Source organism: Ambystoma mexicanum, chromosome 1p, assembly GCF_040938575.1.
Source record: "Ambystoma mexicanum isolate Mex_15411 chromosome 1p, UKY_AmexF1_1, whole genome shotgun sequence".
In the NCBI taxonomy this organism is placed as follows: domain Eukaryota; kingdom Metazoa; phylum Chordata; class Amphibia; order Caudata; family Ambystomatidae; genus Ambystoma; species Ambystoma mexicanum.
The window spans coordinates 277,049,710-277,076,372 of NC_090921.1; the positions used below are offsets into that span (position 1 = coordinate 277,049,710).

Here is a 26,663-nt window from a genome sequence, read left to right on the forward strand (position 1 = left end):
GTGTGCTTGCTAATAATTATGTACATGACCGTGTTCTAATCTGTTAAACATAGAAGTGGAATCTAAAACTCCAGGGTTATCGGCTACTGACCTTCAATGTATTTCTCTGGGCCCTGTCCTCCGGGCCCAGGTACCTGCTCATCCTGCCACCCTCCCCCACTGCCTCTGGGCCACCCCTTGCACTGGGGTCTGTATCTGTACCCATACAGCCCCCCTTTTTTCTTCCTGTACTTATCAGACCTACCCTGTCTGCTGCCTTAAACCCAGCACTTGCCAATTGCTGGCTGCACTACCACTGTTTGTTGCCTTTATTATTTATTTATGAATTATCTGTTTCTCCTTTGCTTCACACTTTCCACATCTCCCCCTTCCATGCACCCCCCCACCCCCCCATTTTTCCCTCTTTGGAATACAGGATATCCACAATCACTGCTTCCCATTTCATTCATATTAGATCTATATGCCACCTGGTCTTGCTGGTCAATGTACTCCCTTCCTCCCCATCACCTCATTGTCACTTGTGACTTTAATATCCCCTCTCTCTCCACGCCTCGATCCACTGACTTTAGCTCCCTTCTCCTTAACCTCTGACTCTCTTCTGTCCACTCTTGGCTTACCCATTCAAATGGTAACTCACTTGACCTTTTCATCTCTCAACTCTCTGCCTCTTATATCTCCACTGCTCATTCTCTATGATCATTCCATTGTCTTTGCCTCAGTCCCCACTCCTACTTCAATCAATCCCACTCTCCATCTACCACTCTACCACTTTGATTACCAAGCACAGGTTTCCCTTCTCCAAATTCCCAATCTACCTCTGACCTACACCACTTTCACTCCTGCAATCCAAAATTCACTGTTCCATCCACCGATAAAGCCTCCAATAATCTTGGATATCCGACTCTACCTGAATACTCTTCAAAACTGCTCCTCTGCTCTCGAGTCTGCCAGTCATGACTTTGTCTCACTCATTACATTACAACTCAATCTTCTCAACCAAGGCACTGCCAAAAATCTCTCAACACAATTCTCACCTACTAAACCCTCTTCCTCAACTATTTCTGCCAATGATCTAGCTCTGTGCTTTGCTTCAAAAATGTCCAACATTCAAAATGCCCTCGCAAATTACCTTCTATCCTCCCACCCTATTTCCACCATTCTACCCTCTTTCCTGCAACAATGGCTTCCTTTGACCCCTATTAATCCTGATGATATTCTTGACCATTTCCTCAGGGCTAATCCTTCATGTGCCCTCTTTGACTTTTTCCCCAGACACAGTGAAACTCCGAGGTCCCTGTGTTGCTCCAAATCTTACTTCCCTCTTCAGCTCCTCTCTTGAGTTCCACTTTAGCATCCTACAAGTCGGAAGCTGTCCTTCCTATCCTTAAGAAACCTGGCCTAGGTCGTAACTGTCCTAACAACCTTCATCCTGTCTCTCTTCTGCTTCACTATTACAAAATCCTAGCGTGTGTAGTTTTTAACCGACTTCTTTGACGCACACACAACCTCTGGGATGACCTTCAATCTGTCTTCGGTGCTTTACTGAGTCGGCTCTCCTTATTGTCATCAACGACACCTCTTCCACTCGTCATGCTAACCGTTCACTTATTCTTATTATTCTCCTCAACCACTGCTGCCTTCGATAAATCAACCAGTCTGACCTTCTCTTAACAGTATCTCTCCTAAGAATCCAGAACGAGGCCCTTGCTTGGTTTGCTTCAGACACTCCCAGGTGTCCTAGAACAGCCTTACTTCCCCACTCAGCCCCCCCTCCCCCACCTAGTGCTGGTGTTCCCCACAGGTTAGTCCTGGGTCCACTTCTCTTCACTCTTAACCTCTTCTCTTGGCACCTTGATCTCCTCCTATCAACTCTTTGCTGATAATACTCAGATCATCTTCTCCTTTCCCTCCTAATCTGGTGATCTACAGTCAGACATTTCTAACTGTATCTCTGCCATCAAATACTGCATGGCATTTCACTCGCTCATGCTCAACGCCACTAAGACTGAAGTTCTTTGCTTCTCATCCAAACAGGCTATCTCTTTATCTCCCCTTCCCCACTTCTATTCTGCTCTCCTGACTACCTTCCATACTCTGCTTCTGCTTGCAACCTTGGTGGCATCTTCAACCCATCTCACAACCTTTTGCACTTATCTGCCACTGTGGCAAGACTTAATCTCCTCAACATTAAAAAGAAATGACATGTTCCCTTCAACACTGCTAAGGTCCTGCTCTCCTCATAAGTACTCGCTCAACCGGACTACTGTGCCAGTCTACTCTATGGCCTTCCCAACTATGCTTTTTCATCTGTCAACAAAGTCCTGAAATTTGCGGTCAGTATGCTCTTCAACCTTTCTAACTTCGCCTCCAGCTCCTCAGCCCGTCATCAGGCTGATTATCTATGAGACAGAAGACAAAGTATGAAATTCTTCTCACTTGTAAAACTATACACATACTTGCCCCCTTGCCCCACCCTACCTATAGCCCATCTCACTCCCTACTCTCCCCCTCGCTCCCTACGATCATTCCCAGCTCACCACCTTGCCACCTCTCGTGCCCCTTGCGCTCCCTCTTGTTTCTGCTCTCTTCCTTTCCTTGGTCCTTACTCTGAAATGCTCTTCCTCTCCGCACTGCTCCCACTCTCTGTATTTAAATCCGATCTCTTAGTTCTCATCATTTCTGAAAAACCACTTGCATATCATGATGCGCCACCTCATCTCCACGTTCTTCTGTCCCCTTACCTCTCCATGACAACTCCACGGAACCTATCCCTCACCCCTTCATCCTACAACGTAGCACTTCCTCCACTATTGTGTTCATATATCATGCACTACTGTCCTTGCCTTTTGGTTCGTTTCTACCTCCCCAGCATCACCTGGTCTTCTATCCACATCGTATCACCCATTGTTAAGAACACTGGTCCATCGCTCTGTAAATCAATGTTAAAAGGATTTGTAAGCATTTTTGTGCCAAAAATGATTTATTTCCTGTAGTTTTCATTAACTAAATCAAGAATTACTAGATGGGCTAATAATTCAGAGGGACTGTATTTTTCAGTACATTATTCAATTAAGCATCATGTTCAGAGTAGTTTTCACTTACAACTGCTCCCTCCCGTTCACATGCTTAACCCATTTTTAGTTTTGGATATAAGGGGACACATCAGCACCACCTATCAGCAGAAAATAATGCATTGTAGTACAGCTAGGGCGAGATGGCATAGGAGGGCCTGCCTGTGTTTTTTCAAAGCAGTCTTCTGAGAGATAATGGTTTAATTGGTGCTGTGAACACACACTACTGGTGTGTTTATAAATGTCTTGTTCAGTTCTGCTTTCAGTCACTTGATTTATAAGCAGTATGCATGTCCCTCACTGAAGTCCTGTTAATAAGCATCGGTTAAGCCAATGGTGTTGGCTTATGTAGATGTATTAGATGAGCATTTTCCAGGCACTGCTATCATATGCTTAGGTATGTGCATCATGTTCAAGCTGTTAACATTAAGTGTCAATTAGTACCCCTCTGGCAATGTCTGGCAAATACCTTTCCTATGTCTACACAAAAGCCAAAACTGTTGCCACACCTTGTGGATTTGCATTTAGCTTAATCTGTTTTGGCGCAGTCTTTTGAAGCTATTGCCACTTGACTGACATTTTGTGACAGTGAAGATGTTTAGTGGAGCTTCAACTACTGCCTGCATGTGTGTGTTTGTCCACCAAGATCTTACTTCCAAAGGTAGTGTCTAAGTTTCACATTAACCAAGAAGTATGACTCACCATATTTTAACTGAATCTCACTTTGGTCCACCACCATCAGGGTGTTATGAAGACTCTTTATTTGGATTGAACAAAGGACTAGAGAATGTGCAAAAGTACTAAAATAAACCCTTACTGCCAATCTTGCAGACATGCACTCTTATTTTCTCCCGTTGGTGGAAGCAGGATCACATGGGTGTAGTGTGGTAGCTGGGTCCCATATGTGCATGTGTCATGGAGCCTGCAAGTCTTCAGTTGCATGGTTAGATGGCTTTAAGAAAATCGTGCAGGAAACTGGTTATCAAGGAAGTGAACACTGGCAAACTGCAACTCCTTGCCTGGTGAACAATTTGGTTTCCTTATACAGGTGATATTTCCCCTCCCCCCACCTCCCCTAAGTCTAGTGAGACTCTAGGACTGTTTCTTAATACCACTATGATTCATTGAGCAGAAAGAACCTGCATAGTGAGTCTGTGTGATAAGGTCACTAATCTGACCTTGTCAAGAGGAGATCGGGACCCCTCTTAACCTGGGGTGGGAGGCCTGCAAAGGTGGAAGCTAGAGCTGGTCCTATCCCAGTTGGAGGACTGTGGAATTTGGGGGGGGCTGTTCTTGTCCCCCTCCAAGTGCCTGAGTACTAGCAGCACCACTGTAGATCACCCCACAGCTCTTAACACGATTTCTGGCAAATTTCTTTCTGTACCTTTCAGATTGCCACTAAAAAAGAGATTGGGGTAGGTGGCCCGCAAGACAGCAGCCCACCAGAAGCAGTCGGCCATCAATTCCAACCATCACATTATTCAACCTGAAGAAAGCAAGAGAACCATCCAACTAGATATCATTAGGTCCACACAGTTAACAAGGACGCTGTGCACTGCTAATTGGCCTCAGGGCACACCGCATTAGGACAGGCATGACTGAGCCGTTAGTCAGACTTGCCTCAGAGCGACTGCGAAACAGAACTAACAACTTGTGTTGTATCCTGCATCTTCCAGCCTGGCTGAGTGAAGTAGGACTGCTATGTCACCTTCGGTCCGGTTCTATGCTGTACCATGCGGTAACTGCATGAATAAAACGGCCCTAAAATTATACTGCCTTTGAGTTCTCTCTGCAAGCTATTTTGATATACATCAATGTAATACCTGTTTTCTTCAATTTTTGCCACAACGCAGTCCCTAGCACGAACTGGAACACTCTCCGTGTGGGCCACCATTGTTTCAGCTGCCAGCACGGGGGCCCAAGTGGAAAAAAGGAGCAGGCTTGGTGCCCTATTTGTAAACTGTGATCACTGTAACACCTCAAAGTCGGGGAAGTCCAAAGTAGATTGTCAGGAGAAGAGACCCAGTAGGAGGGAAGGGGGGAAGCGGAGCGGCATGAAGTTGTGGGTTCTTCAGGTAAAGTCAGAGGAAGAGGAGGTGGTAGACCAAGAGACCAGCAAGAGGAAGAATGGTGGATTGGAGTGTGAAGGTGTTTCAGAGAAAAGGATGTGTATTGGCTGGTGAGATCAAGTGATACTTTATTTTGAGTGTGTGTTCATGGTTGGTGGGTGGGTGAGTCTTAAAGGCAATGTAGAGTGAGTGGAAAGTGATTGTAACAGTGAAGGAAGGGGGACTGAGTAGACGTGGGTATAGAGAGGAGAATAGTGGACAGGAAGGGGGAGAGTGGTAAGAGTGGAGAAGAGCGAGGGGTAGAATATAGTAACATTGGAGGTAGAAGGTAGAGAGACACCTTGGAGGGTCAGTAGGATTGAGTCCTAAGTGAGGAGGAGGGGTGGAATTGGAAGGCAGAGAGTATTGGGAGGAGGGGAAAATAGCAGTGAGAAGTAGGGAGAGAAAATTCCTGGCATAAGGGGAAGAAAACTTAGTGGGGTTTGATTTTCTGAAGGCACATGCCTACAGGCACTGTAGAAGGAACACCAGGTATAGAGTAGGGCTGATCTAGGAATTCCCTAACGGAGACTAGATGAAGAAGGAATTACTTTTGGGCCCTCCGGTCTAGTGAAGTTGGACCATAGACAGCAGGGGATAAGCTCTAGAGATTAGCCTGGCGAGTAAGGGCACCTGGGTTAGGTGGAAACCGAAACATATAGACCAGAGTAAGGGATGCCCCTTAGAGCCTAGAACTATTTTAAGAAAAACTCTTGAACCAACTCTGGGAGTTGACATGTTCTTTAGGACATCTGTGACAGCCGCTTAGAGGAACATGATTGCCAGAGATCCTTGAGGTGTTCTAATAGTCGGATCCTTTTGTGTTAAACTTTCTTCTAAACAAATAGTTATTAGTATTTGGACCCATATCCATCTTCTCCTTTCTCCTGAGACTCCCTGTCCAGCCACACTTCCGATTCTGAGGAACTAAATATGCAGGGTAGCCCCTGATTCCCGGCCCTGGTCCGTGCAAGGGTGTGGTCTTCGCTTACCCGGATCAGGGACAGTTCCCATGAATACCACCACCCCCAACCATCATTCCACCTGGATAAGGAGGGACTCTGCACCTGCCAAATAAAATCACTGTTCACAGGAGATCGGTGACACACTGAGTTCCTTGATCACAAATGGACACTACACCAGAGTGCATTTTATAGGGATCCCAACAGAGACACCTCTTTTTTTACTAAAACACCAATACCTTTTCCCTTGGAATCCCCTGGCATGAGCTCCAACTGACTGGGGACCCGCTACATCTACTCACCCTGCCTTGGAGGGGTCTCTGGGACCCTAAGGGCGAGTCTGCTGCAACAGACACCCTCCTTAACCTCAGCAACCACCCACATGGGTTGTGAGGCCAGAGCATGGCCTCTGTGGGTGGTCACATCTTGCTAGGTGGCGTCAGGCAAGTGCGAGTGGTAAGAAATGCGAGACGGTCACAAAGGTATCGGTATCTCAATGTTTGCCATTTATTAAATGAAAAGGGGTAAAACAAGCACCTGTCTTTCCCTATCCTAACAAGGATATCCCTGCCTAGCAAACTAAAACTAAAGAAAAATGACCTAATGTCCAAAAGGCTCAACCCTCACACTAAAATTATCCAAGGAATATTTGGCTGTCTTCAGTTCAACAAAACAATATAACAGTTCAAACTTAGTTTTTAGAAAGTACTCCTGGTGAACAGGGTTCAGCTCCCTTCCTCTTGATCAATTCAGGGATACCCTTGGTAAAGGTCTCATTCAACAGAGCTCTATTCAGTGTAACATTAAGTGGTCTTTCCCATTTCTCCACAGTATCCTTCTTGGTAAGACAATTGTCTCTCTCTCTCTCTCTCTCTCTCTCTCTCTCTCAAAAAACAAAGTCCATAAACCAAGGCAATTTTTGTCCCCAGGTTGTAAAGCAATTAATCGCATACCACACTTATTCTTGCAATGGAATGCTTTTGTCAGCATATGATATATGTTATGGCATTTGTAACGCGCCTATACACAAGTGTTTCAAGGCGCGACGAGGCAGGGAGGGGGAACAAGGGGAAGACAGACAGCGATCCTACTAGGCCAGGTGTCATTTAGATCGTGCAGGGGTAGGGGGGAGGGAAAAGTGCAAGGGGAGGGGGGGGGAGTGCAGTACAGGGCAAGTAGAATAGAAAATAAATGGGGTCAGCTGGTGGCAAGTGCAAGGTAAGTGCAGACAAGTGCTGGGGAGGGGGGGCTGTAGGGATACAGAGACAGTCCCGCAGTGCAGGGGTTGCCAGGGAGGCAGTGCAAGTGGAGAGTGGCTTGGCCAAGGACCGAGGTCGGAGAGAGTGGCCCAGTTGCAGATTCAGTGCAGTTTCAGTGAAGAATTTAGCAGGGGAGAGGGAGAGAGAAAGCAGCAGCAAAGAGGAAGGTTTTGAGGTGCTTCCAGAACCGGAGATGGTTCTCCTCAAGTTTCAGGGAGGCAGGAAGGCTGTTCCAGAGGGAGGCCCCTGCCGCGGAGAGAGATCTACCCCCAGCTCGTTGCTTCGAGAAGCGGCTGGCCCTGAGGGAGTTGGAGACGAATGAGCGAAGGGCTCGGGAAGGAAGATATTTAGGAAGAGAGAGTTGAAGGTATTTAGGCCCCAGTCCCCAGAAGGCCTTGTGGACAATGCAGAGGGTTTTGAACTTGATCCTCGCAGCCGCTGGGAGCCAGTGTAGAGATTTCAGTCCTGGAGAGATACGGTCCCTAGGCTTGAGGCCAAGGACACGTCTCGCAGTCCTGTTCTGGATGAGTTGCAGAGGGCGGCGAGTGGTGGCAGGCAGATTAAGATAGAGGCTGTTACAGTAGTCCAGCTTCGAGAGAACCAGGGCTCGGGAGACAGTGAGCTTCTGGGGGAAGGAGAGGAAGGGAAGAATACCTCTGAGGAGGTGCAGCTGGTAGTGTGACTTTTTAGACGTCAGATATGAGGAGAGAAGGAGAGTGTGGAGTCGAAGATGACCCCAAGGTTTTTTGCCTTGCAGGTAGGTGCAGGAAGAGGGCCAAGAGAGGCTAGCAACCATAGCATAGCAACTGCCTTTTGGTGATGCAACAGTTAATCAAATGGTTTAACAAGTTCTTTCCACCACTCCTTTTTGCCACAAACGCACTTCTTCCAATCTTCTTCTTTCCTAGTATACTCGCCTGCCAGGACTAACGACTATGATCCCTTTCCTGGTGTACACGCCTGCCAGGAAGAAACTCCTACAACTACAATATATCTAAGTGCCATTATTTGTTAAAAGATTCACCACACCAGTATCTTATGTGAGGAGGGTTGAACATTGGCAGCCTCTTTTTATAGTCTCTTGACAATTTGGGTTCCAGGTTTACCCAAACTGTAAACTCGAAGAAGAATTGCGCCCATGTCATTTCTTAACTGCTTCCTTACAGCTTCTTGGCTGTTGGCAATGCGGTTACAAGTTTACCCCAATTGGTGCTCCATAGAAAGGAGTTGCACCCTTGTTGTCTCAGTACTTTATTAGTTTGGTATTCAAAATTATTTGTTCTCGATTGTTGTACTTGGAGCGCCCGGGGGTTACCTTTTGGTTTCAGGCCAAGTCACTGGTCGTCTTTGGAGTTTGCGCTTCCTTTCTCGCTGCTGCAGTGGACCTCCTGTGTACGGCATGCTCTGCTTCCAGCTCCTACGTACCTCAAGAGGCCTGTACGGCTCTTACCTGGAGCTCTGACAGCTCTGTAGACCCTCTGTGACTTCTCGCACACCAAAGCGCCACATGCTCGGGTGGGAGCATGTCTCCCCCTTGGCTGGTCTTCTCTTCCTGATGCTGTTTCCTGTTGCGTGCACTCTGTAATGTTGCACACCTTCACAGCTCACGTTGGCATCAGCTAGCGTCCGTCCTTCTGCAGCGACCAAAGCACTCCGGACTTCCTTTGATACTCCTCCTGCAGCTCTCATTCTGTCTGCAGCTGCAACTCTATCATGAGTTTAAATATCCTGCTCAGGTATCTAGCTCTACAACAACTAGACCGTATATTCTCGTCAGTAGCACATTTGATCCATACTAACAGCCTGTTATGTTATGTTAAAGGTTCTTATTCTGCACACTGTTGTCACCTGCGTGGTTTCTTGGTGCTCCATATATATTTACATACAACATAAATATGACACTGTCACAATGGGGTGACTGCTGAAGTCAGCCACCCCTTCACAGTACTGATTATGTCCATTGGACACTGGCTCTGTGCAGGCTGCTGGATGATGGAAATACTGGCTGGAGACTGGGGCCTGTCCCATCCCCTGTTGACACATGGGGCCACCCACACAGCCTGCACTTACTGGTATCCTGGGTGGCCCACTGCGTGAGTGGGAATCCCCCCACACTTCAGAGCCACGCCCCACAGTCACCTATTAACTCCAGGGTGGGCCCCGTTGGCTGGGGAGCTCACCCGACATCAACGCCACTCCCATGTTTTCTTCAGTGGCCTCACCAGTGCCAAGGCACTCGCCGCCACGCCACCCGTGCCCATCTTGAGTTTGGCGGGGATGCCACCATGATCACTGCTGCACCCTGCTGCCTTTGCCTGACCTTCAGGCCCATCCCCTTTGCAACGCGTTGCGAGACGTAGGGGGCAGGCCACTTATCACCTGGGCTGCTCCGCTAGGCGGCCCATGGCTTTTTTCACATGTGCTAATCAACAGAGCAGTCCGGGACTTCCTTCCTCCACCTCTTCACCCTGGTTGGCCGTGGAAGCCAACCTGGGACTTATATCTTTACCCTCTGGGGTGGAGCGGGCTTCTGGCTTATTTGCTTCACCTCCCGGGCTGTTCTTTGTGGGCCAAGGCAGTCCCTGACGGCACTACCTGGGCCACAAATGTCTCTGGGCCTGTCTGGTCTGGCCCCCGGGCGGGCCAACCACTCTCCAGCCAAGCTGCCCCTGGCACAGCAGCTTGACCCGCCCCCCTCCCCCGCCACCCTGTAATCAGTCTGTTGGGGGCTCCCCACATGCCACCCATTGCTACTTGATGGATTAAGGACCTAGGGAGTGGCTGGTGGCAGCATTTCCCCCACCCCAGGTAAGTCTTTCTCTTCTGAGACTATCCTCTCCAACTGTCTTTTTTTTTCACATCCCTCTGGATTCTTATTTCTTTCCCCTGCCCAGCCCAATCTTGGGCAAGGGAGCTCTTTTCAATGTTTCCTTGTTTTTATTTTCTTTCAACCTTCATCCAGCCCCATAGTGGGTTGGATGGTTTAATCCAAAGCACAAATGCACAGGACACATCTAAATAGAAACACTACACATTTAATAAAAACTTTCTTGTCCTAGCATCTGTGTTTAGCTCTGGGCTCGTGGAAGAGATAAGTCAGGGGGCTACCTGCACTGTATTGTTGCCTCCGTATTCCCCCCGTGATTAGGTCTTCAGCCCCATCTATCCCCAACCCCCAGGGCAGCCCCTGCAACTAAGGGCCCCAAAGCAAAGGGCAGCTCCTACAGAAGCAGCTTCAGATGGTGTCAGCCAGGGTTGCAGGAAGCAGGCATCAGTCAACCAGCAGCAACAGACTGTCAGGCTGAGATCCTGGTGTCTGCAGAAGCTGCTGAGCCCCCGACAATCCACCCAAAATGTGGCACTCTGAGCTGATACTATAAACTGCTCAGTTTACCTCACTTCCAGGGGAAAGGGGAAAGGGGGAAGGGACAAATTAACAAACACCAGGCTGGAAGCTAAGACTAGCTGGTTCTTCACCTGTGGTAAAACATAAACATATAATACACCTTGTTATTCATGAGGCACTATACTAACCTTAAGTATCAATATCCTTTACCAAATAAAGTAAAAACCATACCTGGAACTTCTCTACAATATGCCCAGAGAAGTGATAAGCTGACTAGACTTCCTTACTAGTTGACTTGAATCTCAACGATCATTCAGCCTTCTTAGTAGGTCCATGAATGTGAAATTAACTTTGCAGGTAATCTTCTTTAAACTCAAGAAGCTTGAACAAAGTCTTAAATTCATTAAAAGTAAATGGAAGTTCTAGTGTTTCTGGAAAGTATTTATATTTCTTCTTATAAATTTCTTTTTAGAGTGTTTTTACTTAAATTAACAGTTCTTGAAACTTGCGTCAAAAATCTCACGTAGAAATCTCTTGAACTCGCATAGGGATCCAAACTGAGTGAAGATCGTTGAAGCGCTGTAGATTAAACCACAGAAAAAATCCACACGCGATTAAACGAAAGCACGCACACGCGCTGAAGTTCAACCGCGGGTAAAAATCCACACGCGCTTAGTCCAGGATGCGAACACACGCGCTGACGACAAACCGCGGGTAAAAATCCACACGCGCTTAGTCCAAGATGCGAGCACACGCGCTGACGACAAACCGCGGGTAAAAATCCACACGCGCTTAGTCCAATATGCGAGCACACGCGCTGACGACAAACCGCGGGTAAAAATCCACACGCGCTTAATCCAATATGCGAGCACACGCGCTGACGACAAACCGCGGGTAAAAATCCACACGCGCTTAGTCCAATATGCGAGCACACGCGCTGACGACAAACCGCGGGTAAAAATCCACACGCGCTTAATCCAATATGCGAGCACACGCGCTGAAGTTCAACCGCGGGTAAAAAACACACGCACAAGAGTATCACGCGACACCAAAGAGCTCGCGCTAGATACTCAAGCGAAGTCTCTCACGCGCAGGCTTCTGTTAACGGAAAAACCACGCGCTTGATAGAAAACGTAGCGTAACAAAGCCAAACATGCGACAGCAATAAAGTTCTTAGTAAATATTTTTCATATGAACTTGAAAATCAGATTAAATCTTCTACAATGACATTATAGAAAGAGTCTTGAGTTTTAAAAGGACTTATCTTGTGGAGAGTCTTTGAAACCTTTCTTTTTTCTTGGATAACTCGAAATCTTCTTACTCCTGTTCAGTGCCAAAATGAATCTCCGCAAGATTCCTGTTTGCTTTTCCAAATAAGCCGCTCGACCGCTTGAAACTTGAAACCCCTGAACAAGTTAAGCAGGAGCAGCTTAATACGCGACCTCTCAGCTGGGCAAAGACGATGAAAGGCAGTTTAGAATGTTCATTGTCTTCCCTATAAACAATCACCAGCCAATCAGAACTTAGACTGAGGACCTCCATCTTGGCTTGGGGCATTCTCCATAGACTGCAATGAATGTTAAGGGCAAAATTGGCTGTTTTAAAATTAAACTCATAATAACTTCCAAAAACCTTTCTATACTAATTTTCCCCAGACCTAATGTCTCAGATTATGTCACTGTATCCTAACAGTACCTGACACAGACATAGTAAGTGGGGTGTGGACAGGGGGCAGAGCAATCACTTTGGCCCACCTCTCCCATATCTTATCTAATCTACCGCCCAGTAGCTTGTGGCCTGTATGTAGCCATTTCCATTTGGCAACTTTCCCCACCTAATAAATCCACCGAGTTGTGTACTGTTTTGCCAGCCATGTATCCCATCTAGGAGAATTGTTGGTTGGCGACACCTCGCATCTATGTGGATGGCACGCTGCGCTGGCTACTCTGGGCCAATTTGTGATTGTTGGCTTGCCTTGCATCTAGACAAGAGTTGTGATTATTAGCTTGCGTCCCATCTAGACAGAAATATGAATATTGGCGTGTGTCCCATCTAAACAGAATTGTAATTATTAGCTTGTATTACATCGGGACAGGAGTATGAATGTTAGCTTGCATCACACCTAGATAGAAATGTCTACAACCAACCCCACTAATAAAAAGCTCATCCCTCTGCATACACATCTCAAACTCTGAACTAAGCACAACCATTTCTTCAGACCGCACGCACTGCACTAAACCGCAACAACAAAATAAACCACACATGGCCTCACACAACAGCACATGAAGGCTAGCAACTGACAAAATACACCAAAATAGTGCAAACGATGAAAACCGAACTGAAGCTGCCAACAGCACATCACAGCTCTCTTGCCCTTTCTCGCGCTTTGTCCTACTAACTTATCCTACCACCTTGACATTCAGAGCCGCCAGAATGCCACTCTGGTGGTGATAGTGCACGGTGTAAATATACTTTAACATTAACATTTATTTCTAGGTATTCCCTCAGGTGGACAAGCATGTAGCTGCACTAGCTGGGCCCCATGGGGCAACGGGCTGCAGCAGTGCTCATTGGGCTGCATTAATCCAAGGCTGTCATATGACACCTTGAGTGAGAAAGGAACAATAGGAATGCTGATTACCCTGTCTCAGGAATACAATCCTGAGGGGATACCCCCTAAGAGTTGAGGCATTCTGACATTACACACCATTGAATGAATTCCAGTACCCCGGATGCCTTGGTTTTAGCAAGGGGTGCGAGTACCACTTCCTCAGAAAATGCAGAGTAGTAAATATTCAGGCAGAAATCTTTTCAAGCAGAATACAAGCCTTTGGGTTTGATTCTTCCAAGGCGGTACTAACCTACTTAAACTTACTTTTATAGACTCCATATATGAGGTGATCGTAAATCATTGGGTTGTCTAAAGCATCAACATGGCACTATACTGACTAAAGGGGTTGTGTGTACCCAGACCTTTATACATTTGAAAGAGCAGAGTCCCTTTTGATGTACCCAATTGATCTGGTTTACTCTAGTGCATGACTCTGTCCTTGCTGAGAAGTCCCCTTGTGTCTCAAAACGCATCACAACACATTCATGCCAACCCTCCTGATTTAGGCAGGAACTCCTTATCTTTCTGTAACAAATGTTGCTTTGTTTTTTCTACCCCCAATGCAAATCAATTGGAACATTTTATTCTCCCACTTTCGCAGGCAAAATCTCCCTCCTAGGTGATCCAAAAAGTTATACAAAAGAGTGCACTGATAAAGGATGAGACAAAGGGGCTTACTATTCACTCGCTTTTGTTGGGTAAATCTAGCCATGGAGTCAGCTTCCTCACCCGCCAAGCCCCTCACCTGTTACTATGCTTCAATGGACTCTCAACTGCCAAAACCAAAATTCCTTTCACCCCCACCTGCCCTATCGACCCAAGAGGCTAAGGGGTATAGGTTAAACCCAGAAGGGGGATCCTTGTTCTTGCTGTGCAACCCTATAGGTTTAGATAACTAGGCCCAAGGTTTGAATGGACTGCTCGGCATGAAGTAGAGATGGCGAGGGACTCTTTAAGGGTCTGGACGTGGACTAACTAGGCAAATGTGTTTATATTTGTTTATTTTGGTAAATCGAATGGGACGGTTTTACAGTGGTTTGGGTGTTTTTCATTTTTGTCTGTGGTGGGTGTGGGTAGTTGACCTGTTCCTACAAATGTGGTTCCGATTTTGACAATTCTTAAGTGGCTGTGTGCATCTGGCAATCCATAGATTCTCAAAGTATGTGAACTGGGGGAAGAGGGTATTTGGGCTGCTGATCTCTCCCCCCACATCGTAAATGCCCCCTGCTATCTGATCGCCCTTCTGTCAGCTAATTCTTGCGTTTCCTCTAAAGACTTTCTCTTACTTGTATGTACAGTTCTCTCGCTTACCTGCTTGCAGTTGCTGTTGGAAGGCTGTCTAGCCTTGACTGTCCTCTTTCCATTTCAGACTGCTGCAGCCCGCCCTTGCAGAAGGTGAGCCGAAAATCCCTGAAGCCAGACACTGCGCCATATTTTAGTGAACTGCCAATCGATGACGCTGAGGTCCCCTTCAGCCCGTGAGTACCTACTCAGCCCAGCATCCGCCTTGCTGCCTGAGGATAGTAGCTTTTTTAACCCGATGAAAGCCTTTGTATGTGGGTTATTATAATTAATTTAGCATATTAAGGGTGTTGTGAAGACATGTAGTATTAAACTGGCACAGATTATTGTAAACAACCAAACTTCAGATTTTCCACACATACGTTACAGAAATACATAATTCTATTAAAGACAGAGAGGTGAAGGATTATGTTTCTCTTCCTTTAATCATAAATGGAGCAGCTTATCAATATAACAATTTCAAATTCATAAAAGAATAGCACATCCAAAACTACATTTCCCATAAAGTCTTTGCATGTAGTTCATTCTTTTATGTCCATGAAAAACAAAAACCACGTAATTCTTTCCACCAGTCAACCTTAACTGTCCTTTATCCTCCTTTACATCTCGTGTCCTTCCTCTTGTGTCCTTTGTCTGTGTCCAACATTAACTTCAACCTTGCGTCCCAACCAGTAAACGCTGTAATCTTCAACCTATTCTTCTTGTTCCATAAAAATTGACCTCATGATCCATAGATGTATTCTCCACCGCAGAACCTGAGACACAAACCATATTTCAGACTACTGTCCCAAGGGTGGGTAATCGACATGAGTAAAACGTTCCCATATAACAACAATACCATCTTTTACATTATCATCATCACAGAATGCAACACATTCATATTTATAACATCGATTATTGGGTGGGATAATCCTTCACCTCTGTGTCTTTAATAGAATTATGACTTTCTGTAACGTATGTGTGGAGAATCTGAATTCTATGTCAAGACACAGAGGTTTGTATTAGGCTTGTTTAAAGCATACCACCAACGTAGCTACCTTTTCCACTGGTTTAAAATAAAAGGTTTTAAACATTGATTTTTTTTCACCAGTCTGCTGCCTTCATGATATCCTCTAGTCTGGCCTCTGCTTGAAAATCTTTAGAAGCCATTGCTCCACTCACTGAATGTACCCCATAGGCCTCAGTATCTACTCCTGCTTGTGTCTTCACCCATCTGATCCATCTAGCTAGCATGTCGTACGCTACTGCCCCAAACAGTTTATTTATGGCTATGAACAACTGACTCACACTGGGAGGTCTCATTTCGTTAGTCATGGGCTCATATGCCATGATGCATCTCACTTGACGTAATTTGGGTAGTTCTGGGAATACTTGATAAGATATTGAGCTCAACCACGTTTTGGTCCTCTTTAAAATATCAGAAGTTACTCCCTGAGGGGATAGTGTCTTCCTATTGATCTCTAAAGCCCTGACGTCTGACACACTTTTGCATGACAACAAACCTAAAAGCATAGCTAATTTGGCTGATGACGCTTTCCTCTGCCGTCAATCTCCTTTTCTGCAGGCAGAGATGCCAACATTCCTTCGCTAGAACCACTAAAATCCTTGATTTTGTGCGATATACCATACTACTGACACGTTGTCCATTTTCACGAGTACGCAACATTGTGCTCTCTCCTGCGTCCAGCATTTCACCGCAAAGGATCCTGCTAGAAGTTCCAGGCAATTTATGTGGAGATTTAATTCTTCTCCTGACCATCTGCACCCTGTCGACAGATCGCCGCATCTGGCTCCCCATCCCCACCTGCTAGCATTGGATTCTATCACTAGGTCCGGGGATGAGCCAAATATTGCCCTTCCATTCCAGGCATCCATGTGTTGCAACCATAAACCCAGTTCCTCTTTCGCCTCTATAGTAAGGGGTATCCTTTGTGCGTAGGATGCTCCCATCATGAGGTGTTGGATTTTTAGTCTCTGAAGGGCCCTGTAATGTAGTCTCTGATGATCTGTTCTGTAACTTTCTGTTGTTCACCTTGTTCAAAGGGAGGTTTAACGTTCCCTGCACTGTGTCTAATCTGAAGCTCAGAAACTCCATGCTCTGCTCTGCCTGCAGACTTGATTTCTCCCAGTTTATTAGGAAGCCCAGTTGTTGTAATAGGTCTATAGTCACCTCTAACTGTTCCTTGATCAGAATTTTGTCCTGGCACATTATGCTAATGTCATCCAGGTAAATGATTAATCTGATCCCTCTTTCTCTGAGGAAAGCCACTACCAGTTTCATCACTTTCGTGAAGCACCAAGGGGCTGATGCTAGACCAAATGGTAGGCAAGTGAATTCCCAAATCTGTCCCAGCCAGCGAAACTTCAAAATCCTTTGTTCCTCTGCCACAGGAATGGTAAAGTAAGCACATTTGAGATCTATTCTTGCCAGCCAATCCCCTTGTTATAAAATGTCTCTCAGGAGGTGTATGCCCTCCATTTTGAAATGCCTTTAGTCTATGAATGTATTTAGTTCTCTTATGTTATCGGCCTTGTCTTGTGGCGGCCTCTCACTATAAACATGTTACTTATGAAGCTGTCCCCTGTGTCTACTACCTGTTGTTGTATTGCCTCTTTCCATGCCAGATCCCTTATCTCTGTATCCAGTAACTTTGTCTGCTGTGTTGAGCATTAATGTCTTTGGCCATGTCTCTTGTTTTGGTAAACTTAGCCAATCTATGTGGAAACCCTGTATGGTTTCTCGCAACTAAGCATCTGTAGAAATCAATCTCCATCTCTCTACACATCTTGCAATTCTCGACCCTACTGCGTGTATCTGCATTTGTATTTTTTGCACTTGCGCGTTCTTTCTCACCTGAGTTGTGCTGGTTATCAGAGTTCCTGGGAACTCTTTGAGCTTGCTGTAATCGAGCCTTGCCATCAGGCTTTGCATTCAAAGTGCCAGCCAGTGTTTGTTCATAGCAGTCTTCTGAGAGCTAATGTCTTAATTGGCGTTGTAAACACGCTGCTGGTATAAAAATGCTTAGCAGGCTTTCCTTCAGTGGTAGCTAGTCATTGCATCGAATGCAAGACCATCGAATGCCTTGCCATAGGTAAAAAAAAGCATTGATATAGTGCTGATTAATAGAGTGATTTTCAGGAAAGTTCTTGAACAGCTGCAAATTACCTTTTAGATGTGTCCATTTTGTGATTGGTGGAAATCACATTCGGCGAAACGGTAGGAACTCCTGATGATTTTTAGTGTTTAAATGTTTTCTTTTATATGAATTGACACCATGGGTGAAGTGTTATGATTACATTTGAATTATTTATGGGTTTTAAACGTTTTAAAGGTTGTTAATATGTGACAATTGTAACCTAGTGACATGTTTAACAAATGTTTCTTTGCAAAGGTTTGTATTAACTAAAATGCAAATAAATTATAAACACTCTGCATGTCTTTCACTGAAGTCCTTGTTGTATTCTGCCTCACCGTTCCCGTCTCCTACATCCCCCCACCCCTCCGTTATCAACCCTTACACACTCCACTTTGGTGCTCTGAAGCACTCCATATGCATGTAGGGCATAACAAGGGCTTCAAATGAATTTCATGCTTGGTATCTGAGGCGGAGCCAACCTCAACATTTTGGGGGTGCTGGATGAACGTGCTTCAGAACCACTGACCAGCACTGAGGCGATTCCTGACCCAGAGCTGCTGTGTAGGCCAGCCTACAACCATCTGTCCCGCTTCGCTCACCGAACTACCTGCTGCCTGATATCCGCAGCCGTCTCTCGTCTTGAACTCTGTTGCATAAGCTGCAAAGCGGCCTGAAACTGACTCGACCCTGTAGAGCACCAAGAACTCCTACAGCACACGGTACATTATGGTTCTGTCCCCCTGGTCCTTCTCCGAAGGCCCCTAGTGACATTTTATGAGCCATTGCTCCCTTTGTGTTAAAACCAAGTATCCTTGAACTAATGCAATTAAGACTACCCTCCTGTCGGTATCCAGAGCGCATCCCTTTTCCTTCTTTGAAACTGTCTGTCCCCTGCATTCCTTTACAGGGTGGGTTGTATTTCGTACTGTGATAAAACTGTCTGTTGTGAAAATAAGTAGGTATTTGTGTACAACCTTGACTGGACAGTCCCTTTTATCATTGGGTGATTGTATTTTCACTGTGTTGCAACTAACCAACGATCCACAACCTTTTGGAGATAAGCCTGCTGTTCCATCCACGTTACCAAAATTGGACAAGTTTTATAATTTGCTTGTTTCCAATCTGTTCAGATCCCATCTGGTGTACTAGAGGTGTGGGGCTGATTGATGGTTTAGAACCCGATATTCATCCTTGGACCACTGGTGCTCCTTGCGTTGATTCGTCACAGTAGCCTGAAATGTAAAGATACAATTTGCTGTAAAGATTTTATTTGACGAAAGCACGGTAATATGTTCATGGAGCTAGGAGGCCATGTCTGAGTAGTCCTAATTCACGCAGGGCAGACATGCAGGTTTCTGCATACATGGCACGAAGGCAGCGAGTGCGACAAACTATTTTATCAGATGTTTCCCGCTATAGTATGTGTATTAATAGCACACACATGTTGTAGTGCGAGGAATGTACCTGCAGGAGTTTGAATTTGAGTTAATGGGGGCACCCGGCTGGATCACATTCTGGAGATATGCCGGGCTGTCTCACAGACATGCGCCTGCCCGTGGGGTTGTAGGGGCACCTACCACAAACAGTTGCAGGGGTGTCACCCTGATGGGCTGTGATCACACCGACCCAGACCACGGCCCGTCACAACCGGAGTTGCCCAGCATGGGCTCTTTGAACCCAGTGCACATGGACAGCTTTGCCCAGCAGGGGCACTGTCACGGTGGAGGGCCCTGCAAGCAGGCCCTCCACCTGCTACGCAGTGCCAGCATCGCGCTGCTGAAGGAACCACACCACAGTCCATTGATGTAACACAAAATGTATGTAGGGGCCGCCCCTGCGAGCCATGCTGAGCGGGCCCCCCCTCCCCACAACTCGGCAACAAAACACTGGTCGCGCCACACTCTGGGCCGGCCTCGGCCTAGATTATCAAGCGTGCACAAACTGTTCCTAGTGATAGCCTCTACAAAGCATCGAATACAAAAGCCTCGGAAAAAATTGCATCGAAAAAATGCATTTTTTTCAATTTTTTTTTTTTTAATGGGGGGGTCCCCCAACCCCTGTTTTTTTTTTTACCCCGTAAAACACATTTTAATTTAAAAAAAAAAAACCTTTACCTACAAAAAAAAGCATTTTTTCGATGCATTTTTTTCGAGGCTTTTGCATTCGATGCTTGTATTCGAGGGAATCACTGGAAACCCGCACAAACTTTGGCTGCACAATGTAGACCAGTGTAGACACGTAATACCATTACAGTAAAGCATGCCAGGCCACATTTAGATATACCTAGATTGGTTGCACCAAAATGCCAGTCGAAGCAATAACGCATCAAGAAGAGAACAGACATTCAAGCCCGTGTCTCTGTGGCTTCTAACAACACAGCCAAACTCTTTAAAATCTGCAAGGAACTGGTCAATCCTGTGCAGTGTTTACCTTTCCTGTTCCCTTCCAGGCCCTCTGTATGGCTTTCTCCTCTCACTTCTCACCTAAAACTCAGGACATCCTGTCCTCCATTTCCTCTTACTCTCCCTCTCTCTGCCCCTCTTTGGCTATCCCTACCTCTGTTCCTCCTTTCTCTCTGACAACATCTGACGAGGCTTCTAGACAAGTACAATCTATGAAAGTGACGTTCAAACAGGTTCGCCCCTGCTCCCCCAGCACCATCAAGGACCATATTGAAACCCTTGCTCCAGCCTTGGCCGATTTCTGTAATGACTCTTTCACCACTGGAATATTCCCCTCTCCCCTTAAGCACTCCCTTGTGTACCCACTCCTCAAGAAGCCGTCTGCCGATCCTGCCTGCCCGGCAAACTATCGCCCAATTTCCATCACTCCTTTCCTAGGCAAACTGTTGGAAAAGCTTGCCATCTCCCAGCTTACTCTCCACACTGAATCTGTTGGTTGTCTCCATGTCCATCAGTCTTGCTTCAGAGCTGCCAGAGGGCTGGAAACTGCTCTCCTGAACACCCGTGAAGATCTGCTCTCTAACCTTGATTATAGCATTCCTTCTGTCTTCATCCTCCTTGATCTTTACTCTGCTTTTGACACTGTCAACATGCCATCCTGATCAATCGACTCCAGGAGAACCTGGGCATCACGGATCAGGCCTTTGAGTGACTGACCTTCTTCCGCTTGGACCGTCCCTCCCAGGTCCAACTTGTTCCGTTTCTCTCTGCCACCTCTCTCTATATCTGTGGTGTTCCCCAGGGCTCTGTCCTCTCACCCCGGTTTTTCAAACTATACTTGGCCCCTTTGGCCCACCTGATCTCTACCTCCTCCTCTAACTTTCAGTACTATGCAGATGACACTCAGCTTTCCTTCAGGCTCCCCACAGACGACTCCCCCTCTCTCGCTCTTTCCTGACCGTCTATCCCGATTCTGGATTGGTGCACCTCTAACGATCTCTGCTTCATTGCTAGTAAGAAGGAGATCATTCTCATTTGGACCCCTGCTTTCCCTCTCTTGCCGCCCGCCTTGGGTCCTCTTCCTTCGCCTTCCTGTGAGGCAAAACACCTTGGTGTCATCTTTGACTCCACTCTCTCTCTCCTCACATCTCAGACTTTGCCAAGATGTTCCACTACCAGCTACTCCACCTCAAAGGGACTCTTCCCTTTCTCACTTCCCCAGAAGCTGTCTCCAAAGCCCTGGTTGACTCTAGGCTGGACTACTGCAACAGCCTCTTTCTCAATCTGCCTTCCTCGACTCTCCGTCCCTCTGCAACTAATCCAGAACAGAACTGCAAGACTTAACCTTGGCCTCAAGCCCAGGGATCGTATCTCTCCAGCCCTGAAATCTCTCTACTGGCTCCTGGTTGCTGCAAGGATCAAGTTCAAGACCCTTTGCATTGTTCACAAGGCTTTCTGGGCCTGGGGCCTGCACTACATCCAATGCTCTCTTCCACAATATCTTGCTTCTCAAGTCTTTCGCTCAGCTACCTCCAACTCTCTAAGGGTTAGACGCTTCTCCAGGAAGCGAGTAGGAGGTAGATCTCTCTCCTCTGCAGGTGCCTCCTTCTGGAATGTACTCCCTGCCCCACTCAAACTTGAGCCGGACCACCTGAAGTACCGGAAGCAGCTCAAATCATTCCTCTTCTCCTCCGCTTTCTCTCTCACTCCCCTGCTGGCCTACCTGACCTACCCGTCTGCTGTACCGACTGGTTGCTTGGCTACCCTCAGGGTCTCATTGAGTCCAGACTCTTTCTTGATCAGTCACCCAGATTCTTTCTTGATCAGTCACCCTTGCACTGCCTCTGGGTCTGCCACGCACTTGGGGGCTGTAACTGTAACCCTACAGTCCCTTGTTCTCCTTGCACTACCCCGAGCTGCGTTGCCCTGGCTGAACTTACTCGGAGCATTGCTGCCCTGTTTTCCCTCCCCTCTCCCTTGCTCTTCCCTCCTTTTCCCCTTGCACTTCTCGTTCTCGCCCTTGCACAATCTGAAGGATGCAAGGCCTAGTAAACTTGTTTGTTTTGTCCGCTCTCTATCGTCCCTCCCTTGTCTTGTCGCGCCTAGAAACACTTGTGTACAGGCGAGTTATAAATGACATAATTTTATCACAGATGCCCAGAAAAATATACAATGCTGCAGTAAGAAATGGCTAGACTGGCAGCACCCAAATGCCAGTCTAGCCAGGTAATTACACTTAGCAGGACTGCTTTATCAGAAATGCCCAGTTTAAAAAAATAAGTCATACCAAGCTGAGGAATGACTAGACTGGCTGCACCAAAATGCCTCTCCAGCCACTAATACCACAGTATCATGTCTCCTTAGCCTGGACATGGACAACCATTCTGATTTGTTGGACAATCCCACACTCCATCCCATCCCTACCCATACTTCTAAATTCAGCTCCTTGGCCCAGAATTACCTCCACATCCCTCTTCCTTGTCCCAGAGCTTACGCATGAGGCTCCTTGCCTCATAGGTAAGCACTGGGACGAGGAAGAGTGGGACTAGGAGTAATGATAGATTACAGGTAGCTAAGTCAGGCATTACCTCCATGTGTATCCCTGGGATTAGGAAGAATAGGGCTGGGAGTAATGAAGATTAGCAATAGGAAATTTGATGCCCCCATACAAATAAGTTTGTCCATCCCCCCAAAGAGAGCGCACACACGCACGCACACGCACACCCAGTCATCCATACAGTTAAGTGTGCACCCCTTCACCACACAGGTACACCTAGGCAGCCACCCGTACATTTAAGTGTGCACCCTTTCACCATACACTCAAATGTCATGGGGTTGAGGGGAGCCCTATTACTTAAAAAAGAAATGGTTTCATTTTGAAGTCATTGTTGACTTCATTAAGAAATTATTTTGGTTAAGGACCGAACCATAACGGAAATAATTTCTATGTGAAGGCAGAGTGACTTCAAAAATAAACTTTCTTTTTGAAGTACTAGGGCTCCTGCCACCCCATGACACGGAGGCCTCCATCCTAGGGTCTTTCAAGACGTGGGGTTTGTGGAGCCCTCGAACTTCAAAAAGAACGTTTATTTTTTAGGTCACTATGCCTTCACATAGAAATTATTTCTGCTACAGAAATAATTTCTTTATAAATGCAAAGTTAATTCTACAAGAAAAATAAAAATACATTTTAAAAAAATTATGATTTTTTTTTCTTGTTTTTTCTCCAAGTGGGCCCCCTCCCAGGACATGTGCTGATGGGGCCCCTGTTACACCAGTGCCACAGTCATGAGTCAGGTGGCATCGACTAAAGAGCAGGAAATGGCTTGTCCCTTTTTATTTAGCAAGTCACATGGTCACAAACATATGACATTAGCACAAGCCCTGTGAGGGACCCGTTCTGTAAAAGAGGGTGGCACACCACACTCCCCACTTCCAGGAACAGGAGTCTTGTTACAGGCTATGCCCACCTCCATTTATATATCTACAGGCGCCCTTCGCATATTATCAAGCAAAATCAGCCAGCGCCCTCAGTGAAATATTTGGCACCCTGCAAAAGCAAAATATATTCACCCCCACACACATCCTGCAACCAAGTGGGTGGAGCTAGCAATACCAACGCACCTGGCCCATACCTCTCAAATCGGCTGCATTCGGAGGATGTCGCCTGCCCAGGATATATTTTCACCCTCGTAACACCATGGACTTCAATGAGCTTAACCGTTTAGGAATGCTTTAAGCAACATTCAAAATGTCATGTCTCCATTGATTTGAAGGCGATCACCTGCCAAGCACAGCTGTTTGTCACCCACGGTGGAGAGTACATAGGTGAAGTATGGTATGCATGGGGGCTGCCAGTGTCATTCCCAAGAACTTGTTTAATGGCACTAAATACCGTTCACTTAAATGTCATAGAATGTATGGTCCGTCCCGTAAAAAGACGCATGAAATACTCCCAACAGGTTGCGTTAGGAAACATTACTGCGGGTTATTTCGCAGAACATTTGCATGCTAGCTGTGTACACACGAATTCATGCGGCTTGACGCCAGTATAAGCCAGCACTGCCATTTTTTTCTCTTCCCATAGTCGGGGAAATTAAGAGATAAAGGTACGTTAGCTGCTTCTAGTCTCCCCTCCCATCCCCCTCGTCCTTTTTACATGACGTGGTCGCAGGCCGGCACCTCTTTTACAAGAACAATTAACGGCATGCAAGCCTGACTATTTTGGTGCGGTCGAACAGGGGGGCTAGACACCCTAAATACATTCATTCATGCCTACATACAGGTAATTTCTTGCAGGAGTCCAGCATCATGTCATCAGTCAGATGCACACATACACGGGTAGCATTCAGTGGTGGTGATGATGGAAGAAATCCTGACTGGAAAATCCAATTCTTCTATTAACATTACCCCGAATGCTAAAAAGTGCTACTGGCCATTTCAGTGCATCATTTAGCCAGTTCTTTATGGTGGCATGTTGGCTTTCCACTGCTGTCTGCTGTTTGAGGAGGATGTTTGTTCTATTTTAAGGGTTCTGCAACGTTCCTTGATCACCTTATGTTGTGGCTTCACCTATTATTTTATTTACTGGTCATTTATAACGCGCTTAATACCAGCGAGTGGTTTCTATGCATGGGATCGTGATTCTAACCTGTGTTGTGCCACATTGTCTTGCTTCGAGACAAACACGTTTGCCCTGAGCTATCTTTCCTCCCCCCCACATAAGACTCAACACTGTATTTATTGTGTGAGTTTAATCACATCCATGCATCCGTGTATTATATACACAACACAGTCGATTCACTGGTTCCTTGTGTCCATTCCAGTTCAGTGACAGTCTATTAAGAGACCAAGTGGAATCCGGCATGGGCATGGGCCTGGTAGCCTGGAGGAGCGCCAGATTGCATCTTCTCTAACACTGTCCGCGCCTTCTCTGCCAGCTTCCTGCGCCAGGCTTGCTGCTGTCTACAGCAGCCATGTCTCGCAAGACTGCATCTTCACACCTGACTAGTGAAATATGTACCTCTGTTGCTGTTCATCCTCGCAGATAGTCCACATGGTTACTGTCAGGTCCTGATTCCTTCTCCACTGAAGCTGCTGGCCCCACAGGTCCCCCTGAGATGTGTAGTCAACTGCTGAATTGGACAGCAGAAATCTCCACACCCCGGAGGGAAAAGGGGAAGTGGAGAAAATAAAAAACAGAACACAGGTCGCTCACTCTCTCTCTTGTTACAAATCCTTCCCACCAAGTAACCCAAGAAACAACAAATACCTGCTTAGCCTTCTTGAAGTCTGAAAGGCATTTGCTTAATATATATTCAATGTCTTTTGAATATTCAAATAGTAGATGATTTGTTTAAGTTCCACAAATTAACCTCTTTATTCATGGAAAACTGATGAGCAGATTGCAAGTTCAAACTGACTGACATCCAAAAGTTCAATTCCAAATTGACTTAGGTTTTCTTTCCTCTTTTTTTACTGGCAAATAGTTTCTGCTTTTCAAAGAAGTGAAGTGAAAGGACTTTAGAGATGGACTCTTCCTTAGTATTAGAACCTTGTTTACTGATTGAGATTTGCTGAATTATTCATTCGAATATTTTCTCTTTACTCAAGTTCTGAAGTTCTGACTCCAAAACCAAGATATAGCAATTTTTTGTCTTTTTAAGTTATATTAATTATTATTTGGAATCATATAGTTCTGAACAGAAAATATAACAAGAAACAGCTTTCAGAAATCAACTTGACCAATTCAGTCATTACAGGTTAACTTACACCAGCATTAAGGAAATAGTTGACCAAAAATCCTGTAAGCGTGCGTACCCCAAAAGAAGTGTTTAAACATAAATTACACAGGTTGTCCAAAACACCTTCTTTCCATTACTCATGCACGTAATGAAATTTGAGTTTCCACTCTCTTGCGCGAGAGCAGAAAGAAGCGTCTGCCTAAAAAGACACTTCTCTTTTGCACAGGCGCGTTTAGGAACAGATATTTGGAACAGGATCGTCTCTCTCACCAGGCACCCAAAACCTGGAACGACCTACCTAAGAATATACGGAATACAACAAACCACCTAGCATTCAGGAAACTCCTCAAATCATGGCTCTTCAAAGCGTAACCACCACGGAGACGCACCGGAATGCCCATACACTAAAACAATGATGAAAATAACCCCAACTTCCGCCACTCTCAAATTGAACAAACGCTCAAGCCAAACAACCAACCACTCGACAGAGCATAAGACATCATGGAAGACAGCCGCAAAGGAAGGCTACAGAGACTGACCACCTAACTAGACCCAGACGAAACCTAGACCTACACTCTCCCGCACCGGACGAACACAGCCAGACTGGCAGACGCATCTAGATAGACGTTGGCCTGTGTCGCATGTGGATAGGACAGTTCGAAGGATAACACGCCCGCGCCTAGGAAACGTGAATGCTAGCTTATGCCACAATCAAAGCCGT

At 46.2% G+C, this 26,663-nt stretch overlaps 1 protein-coding gene across 8 annotated transcripts in view; it reads left to right on the forward strand.

Annotated features, from left to right (window-relative positions):
* The window catches only part of LOC138568884 (CTD small phosphatase-like protein 3), a 668,014-nt gene that overhangs the window by 314,793 nt on the left and 326,558 nt on the right, over positions 1–26,663 (forward strand). For all 8 annotated transcript variants that reach the window (XM_069646683.1, XM_069646699.1, XM_069646692.1 and 5 more), the window contains exon 5: positions 14,727–14,835. In XM_069646683.1, the coding sequence (XP_069502784.1) occupies positions 14,727–14,835 (109 nt within the window). The remainder of the gene's footprint in view (positions 1–14,726; positions 14,836–26,663) is intronic.